Source organism: Xenopus tropicalis, chromosome 1, assembly GCF_000004195.4.
Source record: "Xenopus tropicalis strain Nigerian chromosome 1, UCB_Xtro_10.0, whole genome shotgun sequence".
Lineage (NCBI taxonomy): Eukaryota > Metazoa > Chordata > Amphibia > Anura > Pipidae > Xenopus > Xenopus tropicalis.
The window spans coordinates 113,906,283-113,914,931 of NC_030677.2; the positions used below are offsets into that span (position 1 = coordinate 113,906,283).

At 40.2% G+C, this 8,649-nt stretch overlaps 1 protein-coding gene across 1 annotated transcript; it reads right to left on the minus strand.

The window, feature by feature from the left end:
• Nucleotides 1-2,290: 2,290 nt before the first annotated feature.
• nr2c2ap (nuclear receptor 2C2-associated protein) lies at nucleotides 2,291-7,489 on the minus strand. The gene is given in 5 exon segments (NM_001016306.3): nucleotides 2,291-4,454; nucleotides 5,776-5,843; nucleotides 6,146-6,251; nucleotides 7,088-7,178; nucleotides 7,356-7,489. Coding segments are annotated over 5 exon segments (411 nt in total). The 5' UTR covers nucleotides 7,394-7,489; the 3' UTR covers nucleotides 2,291-4,346.
• Between the last annotated feature and the right edge of the window lie 1,160 nt (nucleotides 7,490-8,649).

Genomic DNA, 8,649 nt, shown 5'->3' on the forward strand with positions numbered 1-8,649 from the left:
TGAAATATCTAGGGGTGCATCTCACAAAATCATACTCACAACTCTATAAGTGCAACTATGTACCATTACTGCAATCTATACACAACTTGATAAATAAATGGAGCCCATATACCATATCATGGTTGGGCAAAATAGCAGCCCTAAAAATGACGATACTCCCCAAGCTGCTTTATTTATTCGAAACTCTCCCAGTGCCGGTCTCAAACACAACCCTACGAAATATTCAAAAGATGTTCTTTAAGTTCATATGGGGCAAATCAAGGCACAGAGTGCCTAAAACGGTAATGATGGCAGGAAGATCCCAAGGCGGCCTGGCTGTGCCAAACATTATCAGATACTATGAAGCGGCGCATCTACGCCAGGTTTTAGGGTGGACCACATTTATGCCAACATCGAAATGGGCACTTATTGAATCTTTAACCTTGACTCCGACCCACCCAAACTCCCTCCTTTGGCAAATACAGAAACCAACCGGACTACCATCAAATACCCTACAGGCAATTAAATTTACCCTTCAGATATGGGACCGATGCTGCAAAAAGGCACCCTTGAAGGGATCCCTAGGCATCCTAAGACCAGTTCTAGCCAACCCTCAATTCCCACCAGGACTCTCTCAATCCTTTCAAAAACGTTGGAGCTCCAAAAATCTTTTTAGACTCTATGATTATATTAATCCCCTCACTAACAAACCATATACATTCACTGAGCTCCAAGGGAAACACCAAATCCTGGCGAACTGGTACTTTGAACATATGCAGATTACCCACTATATCCAATCTCTCGACATTAGATCAACCCTCCCTACTCCTCTGACCTCGTTTGAAAAATTGAGCACATATGGGCTACCCCAGAAAGCTCTAATATCTAACATTTACTCTATCCTAAATACATTAGCAGGGGACCCTTTCCCTAAACATAGATATATGATACATTGGGAAACTGAATTGTCTACCGCTTTAACATTAGACCAATGGGAAGATATCTGGGAAAAGAAAGAATGTAACATGTGTAAGGCAAAAGGAGAGTGTTTATAAAACGATATTTAACTGGTACCACACTCCAGTAAAGCTCAATAAAATATTCCCAGACATCTCAACCATGTGCTGGAGGGCATGTGGACAAGAGGGCACTCTCCTCCACATTATGTGGCAGTGCCCAAAATTGGCGGAATTTTGGAAGAACGTTAAGAGCATAGCTGCTAAGATTTTCTTCTGGGACATTCCCATTGATGCTGCCAATGCTTTACTAGGCGTACCCCACCCACATATCCCACATTCAGAGCAAAAGCTTCTAAATTATATATACACGGCAGCCAGACTGTCAATTACCTCCAAGTGGAAGTCCCTAGAATCCCCTAGCGCAGGAGAGGTCATATCCCGCATACAGGATATGAAATTACTAGAACAAATGACAGCAAGACTTAGGGGAACAACCCCGCAATATGAAAAAGTATGGTCAAAATGGGACTATTTTATTTCCCAAAATTATGCACTTCATAGGAACAGGCCTATGTAATAAGGGACATTACCTCACCTGCATTAACGGATAAGAGAACATAGGGACAAAGGTTATATTTTGACTCTCTCCTCTGGGAAACACTTTAGAACTGTTACTAGTACAACCGTATCTTATTTGTTTATTCCCCTGAATTTTCCCCCCCTTCCTTTATTTTATTTACATGTATAAAAATTTGACCTGACTTTACATCATACGATATCTGTTACTGATCATACAATGTATAATACTATACCTTGAAGAAACAAATACTGTATGTAAAAATTATGCTGTCAAAAACCAAATAAAATTTAAGTTACAAAAAAAAAAAAAAGATACCTGTTACTGGCAGAGTTTCAGTACTTCGCTGTGCCAACTACAGATCTGAGGAATGCACTTTTTGCTTTGATTCACTATATTTTGTGGCTACAGCCCTACCCCCCCATAAATTCGAAGGTCCCAGTTAGGGTGAAGAAACATACAGCTAGTGTGCAAAAATAGACAATGCTGATCATTTACTGATAATTGTCTCTACGTGTGTATTAGCAGAGGCAATTCTCAGTATTGTCTATGGCAGGATATTTCCTGGGGTTAAGTAGCCATGACAAGTAGCAGAAACATCCAATCTGTTAGTATCCTTTTAAGCAAAAATACATATAAAATAATCCCAATTTTTATGCATGTAATCTCTCTAGTCCTCTACTATTACTACAATCAAAGGATTATAAGGATATTCTAGGAGATACCACCACTGTATTAAACACACTTATGTTTCACAGAGGAAACCAGGTATGTATTAAATTAGCCTTTTATTGGTTAACACACAGAAAGAAGCAGGGCTGGGGAAAACACAGTGTTACAGGCTGTTAAATTAATGGCATAAGAACAAATATACTTCTCGGTAAATACAAATTGAACACAGATTTAGAACTCTCCTGTGGCTAATAGAAAGTTAAAATGCCATGTTGTGTTTTTAGTGTCACAATCCTTATTTTACATCTGCACCAACTTTTGCTCTTTCTCCCCCACAAGCTTGCAACTGAGCAGCATCTTGATATAACCACTGAATCTATAGGTCAGTGCTGCCCAACTTCTCCCTCTAGTGGGAAAAATACACTACATATTTTGGTGCCAGATTATATTAAAACAACATCTATCTAAAAATAAATCCATGGAGATTTGGGGCACGGGTGTCTCTAGGTCATGATACATTTTTTCTTTAAAAATGCAAATCCAGATGGTAAAATCTAGATTATCACACATCTCCTTTTTTTAGTTATTCCATACAGCTATAAAGGATTGAAGCTTACCAGCCTTATCAAGGGAAGTTCTCCTGCCTGACTGCTACTCAATCTATTGCTGACAGTGGGCAGGACTGGAGGGGGAGTGGGGGGGTGGTGGTTGTCAAATACCATCATGGCAGTATATTACACTTGCGAATACAAGAGTTTTGCCAGTTGGACTCCAGAGCTTTGCTTTGTAAAACATTGCAAACAGTGCCATCATCCTGGTAACAACAGCAGTAGCCAGTTAGCACTGCCGCTCAGGTGACAGAAATGTATTACTCTTCTTGCATTAACTGGCGCATGAGAGCAGGAACACACAGTCGCTACTCCGTGTTAGCAGACTGCACCTCCATTGTAAGCTCAGATGGTGCCACACAGCCAAGAGATGCAAAGGCCATATTAAAATTGTATTCAAAATATACATGTTTCAACCAACGATTCAATCATAACTCACCTTTTAGCATGCTGCTTGGATGCATCACCAGTATAAAAGTCTCGAGAAACAGCAGCTACAGGTAATAACCAAGAAATCATGATAACCAGTGACACTGTCTTAATTTAAAAAAACAAAAAAAACAGTAGATAGAAAAGCATGGCTTGGTTTGCTTCCAGAATCATGGTTAATGGGGGGGGGGGGGGGGGGGGGATTAGTTTAGGTTTATAGCCTAATATTTTCCTTAAAGGAGTTCATACATAGTTACAAAGAATTGCAATTCTGACCTTTGCATAGTAATTTAAAATGTTCAATGACTTTAATGTTATTTGTAAATGTTTTACAAACAGTCAAAAACCCAGTCATGAATTCTTCACTTGGGAAAATAAGCCATGTATCAGCAGCTCTTTAGCTCACATAGCATTAGGATAAAACAGACATTCCACACACAAGGGACCATGCTTTATTTATGAACAGTATCAATTATCCAGAAGATTGGGACCTGGGGTTTTCCTGATAACGTATCTTTCTGTAATTTGGATTATTACATTTTAAGTCTGTTAAAAAGTAATTAAACATTAAACAAACCCGATAGGTTCGTTTTGCCACCAATATTGATTCATGCAGCTTAGTTTGGACCAAGAACAATGTTAAGAAAATTTTGTAATGATAATAATTTGATTAAATGGAATCTATGGAGCCTTCCTGTAATTCAGAACTTTCTGGATAATGGGCTTCCGGATAACAGATCCTATACTGGTATATGCAAGGTCATTCCATTGCTGAAGGTTCAGGAATAAAGTCTGGAGGTGAGTGCAAGTGCAAGCATTTATGTTTTTACCACTCTTCAAAATTAGTAGAAAGTGTTGGCCAACTAATCCAGTTTTTGCATTTTACTATTCTTTCCTGAAGAGCTTCATGTATGGCAGTGTTATGTTTTATTTCCTAAATAGCCTGTAAGAGAAGAACCTGACAGCGCCACTTGATATCCCTTCATAACAGGCAGCAATGGTCCAGCCTAGAGAGGGGGCAGAATTGGATGTAATGTGTGACCCAACTTCTGTCCTGTCCGGAACAATCTGGGCAGTGTTGGTACAGTGCTTAATTCAGTTGCTGAAGACGTTGTTATATTTCTATCCAAGAACATCCAAATGGTAAAGCGTTATCCTCCCAAAGAAATCAGTACTGTTTAGAAATGAAACCCTGAGCTTGCTGACTGACTGCTCAGCAAAAGTAAATTTGTGAAGGAAAGGAGTTAAGAGATCAAACAGGAGCTCAATCAAGGAATACAATTTGCAATTAAACCAAAAATCTAGACAGTAATGCATGAAGTGCATCTTGCTATAGAGCAGCGGTTCTCAACCTGTGGGTCAGGACCCCTTTGGGGGTCAAACGACCCTTTCACAGGGGTCGCTTAAGACCATCGGAAAACACATATTTCCGATGGTCTTAGGCGACCCCTGTGAAAGGGTCGTTTGAAAAAGTTTTATGGTTGGGGGTCACCACAACAGGAGGAACTGTATTAAAGGGTCACGGCATTAGGAAGGTTGAGAACCACTGCTATAGAGACATATACCTATGGTGCCTTACTTTTTCATTCCATCTGAATGTGAAAAGTGATGTATGTGATGTAAGTGATGTATGTTTTTATATCTAAACAAGTTAATCAGTGTATGAATGTGTGTTAGTGTAAGGATGTTCTTGCATCAGTATGTGTGTAGAAATGCATTTGCTATGTGCGAGTGAAGGTTCTTTAAGAACTATATGAGTGTGGGTGTCAGTACGCACATTTCACCAGTGCCAAAACATGTTTATTGCTACCAATTACAGCCCCAAGCAGGGGTTTTTCTTTTATATGATCAATCACAAAATTGAAACAGTTGTTGTGGCCTTACCAACCCCAAGCACTTGGTATCTCAGGATATTGCAGTTTTCCCCTCCAAGTTTTATATTTTTGGTGCAACGGACATCTTAAAATAGATGCCCGATTGCCTAAGGAGCCATTCTGGCTGTTATATTGCTGCAAGCTCCCATAAAGAGAAACAAATAATAACCGGACTTTTGGTACTGCTTAGGCATCAGGGAGGTATTGTGGCTGCAGCAACACTGTAATCGATTTTGTCAGAATTCAATTGTTCTGGTTAACTATCACTGTGGACCACTTGGGCATCACAAACCTATAAATGCCCAGTTTTTTTTTTAAAGAAGCCTATGTAGTAGAGCAGGGATCCCCAACCTTTTATTTTTTTATTTGCGAGCTACACTCAGATGTATAAAGTGTTGGTGAGCTACACAAGCATGAAAAAAGTTCTTTGGGGGTACCAAATAAGGGCAGTGATTGGATATTTGGTATCCCCATGTGGACTGCTGGCCTGCAGGAGGCTCTGCTTGGAAAATTTGCCTCCAAGCCAGAAATTAAAGAATTGGCACCTACTTTGAGGCCACTGGGAGCAACATCAAAGGGGGTGGTGAGCAACATGTTGCCCCTGAGCCACTGGTTGGGGATCACTGTAGCAGAGCTTTCATAACATCAGAGAGGGTATGTAATGCAAAAAAGGATATTTGAAGAGTGTTGGTGTCTTCAGGGTAGAAGTCTGCTATCTTCACCAATTCCCCATCTTTGTAGCATCCTAGGAACAAAAGAGATGTATTCAGTTTTTCATAACTCACTAAAAACCCTTTACAGTCCCTTTTATTCTGTATAATGTTATTGGATAGCTTTATGTATAGTACAGCCTAAGTCTGGCCATTGTCTGCAAAAAGCTGCAGTTACTCGGAACCAGAGACTCATTATTCATGTAAAATTACCTAATCCTTGTGCAGCCTAGTGAAAAGACATTCAGAATGGAATGTCAATGGTAACAACTCTGTTTAGTACAGTAATACTATAGTAATGTACTCAGATTGAAAAGTCCATCATTTCACAGCTTACCTTCTAGAGCACAGGTTTGGCAGGAAAAACCTCCTTGGAACTGAAGATGAATCTGAGAGACTAATACATTCTGTGGAAATTCCATCAAAACCCACTGACACGACCCCTATAAGCAACAAAAACATCACAAAATCCAATTAGGGGTAAATATTTTGCCTACTAGAAATGTGAAAAGATATGGTTGGGGTGGGGGGTCTATAGATAAATTACAGCTGTAAGCCAATTCTGTAAGCATCTGACCTATAAAGTAATCTTATCAACTTGGCAAATACATATGAGTAAATATCTAGTCTTCCTTGAGCCTCCATTTTGTGATATTCTGTGTGCTCCACCCCTAAACACTTGATACCAATAAGAGAAAATGATTGTAGGGTCTAACTGTATAAGGAAGGGTACAATGTTTGGGGGAATAGTATCCCTTTAACCTACAAACGCGGTTCTCAGTAGTTTAGAACATAACATAGAAGTTAAAATGAAACAGGCATTATTTAGACATGGGGCACCAGATTTTGTGTGCCCAATTAAACTGAAGCTAGGGCATTAGGGTTTTCATTGCATTACACTGAAAAAAGCACCACCCATTTCTGAGTAACTGGAAGAAACCAGAGTTTCTAATGGAGTTTTTTGTGCAATGCTGGACTGCTATGAGCCAATGATAGATCCCCAGTCTCATTTCATGTGGCCAACACATGCAAAATGGCCAATGGCCTCCCCACTCATATCTAGCCGAACATCAGACACCAGTGAGGTAGTCAGCTCCTGGCAGATCAACAGTGTGATCCAATCACAAACCCAAGGTTGAGACAAATTATTATTCTTTTTATTATTTAAATTATTATTATTATATACAGATTATTATTCACATGGTCCATCCAGTTGGTAGCCAAATCAGGCTCTGTATGGCCAAATTTAGACCAAACTCTCCCCCTGAAACCCCCTCACCTGATCCGAGTTCCAGCATGTCTCCTCCCTGCCATCGAACAGAAATTGTTTGCCAAACTGCTTGACATCTCGGTTAAGTACAGAGCTGACCCTGCAGATAAGGAACAGACTATTATGATACTAAACAGTAGTGAGCGCCGAGCAGATCCGAGCCCGGTATTTGTGTAACACAGACACGTGTCACACTGACTGCCCAGCCGCCCCTCTACTAGGAAACGTTTGTACTTATTCTACCTTCCCTGAAAATAGATTACTTGGAGAACCTCACCTACTTATAGTCACACTGCTCAGCACAGACGTTACCATCTTGATGTAAAGAGCATCCCCGGAAGGAATGATTATTGCATATTTTAGTTACGGACCCGTGCGTTCCAATTGCGTTCCAAACCTCTCACTCCATACTTCGCGTAAAGATTGGTTAATACTATTCCATGGGGCTGGTTGTAGTGCCACCTTCCGGGCAGCAGAGAGAGCCATTGCCCAACATAACTACAATTTTAGGTCTGTGAAAATGAATCCTATAGGTTGAATAATGTGACCGGAGGGTGGTAATGATAACTAAGTAGGTGTAAGGTTATTCCATTGAGAACAGTTATGGGTAGAAGTAAGTGACAGTGGATAGAATATAAGTGGTGTTAAATTTTATGTTTGAATAGCTATGGTCATTTTAAGTAACTGATATCCCCAATAAAGGGGACCTAACTACTCAGTTTCGGACTGGGGTGCCAAAGGCCCACCTGAAAACCTTAGACCTTAGGCCCACTCTCCCCTTCTCTGTTCACTCACGTTCTTTAATCTCTTAATTACTTCTTTGTATATACTATTATCTATCCTTTTCTCCATTTATTCTCATATAGAATTGAGTAATGGCCATGGTATAGGCTTACAAGCCAAATAGTTAGGAGCAGGAGGGCCCACTGACACCTGGGCCCTCTGGGAGTTTTCCTGGTATCCTGGTGGGCCAGTCTAACACTGTATTTACTAACTGCTAATAGAAAAAGTTATTAGCTATAAGCGAAATACAATCAATACTTCCCTCTTGCTGGATCTTCTAACAGTGCAACAGACTCTTTTTGTTGGAAGATCCTTTAATTTGTAGTCAAGCAAGAACTGGGGTGCTAGGTTTAGACCTCTCTTTTACCTAATGTAATTGTTGAAAGCATACAACAATTTTTATATAAAATGCACTATATGGCCAAAGATGTACAGACACCTGCCTGCCCAACTTCTCATTCTAAACCAAGGGTATAAATATTAAATTGGTTCTCCCTTTAGGGCTTCAGGGAATACTGCAGTCAGGGTCCTCACTGCACAGGGGGCTCCAGGAGATTTGAACATGTGATTAGTGGGTCATAACGGGAGCAGGACATGTGGGGGACTGGGTGGGATTTGAATGGATCATGGGTGTTTTAGCATAATTGGACATAACAGAGGTGGATCAGGGGTATATGGTCATGCATGCACAGGCCATTTTCTTTTGATTAATAAATGATGATGATTAGGGCCAATTCTGCTTGTTGGCAGAGCCCTCTGCAGTCATTTCGCAAAAAAAATGGTTTTTA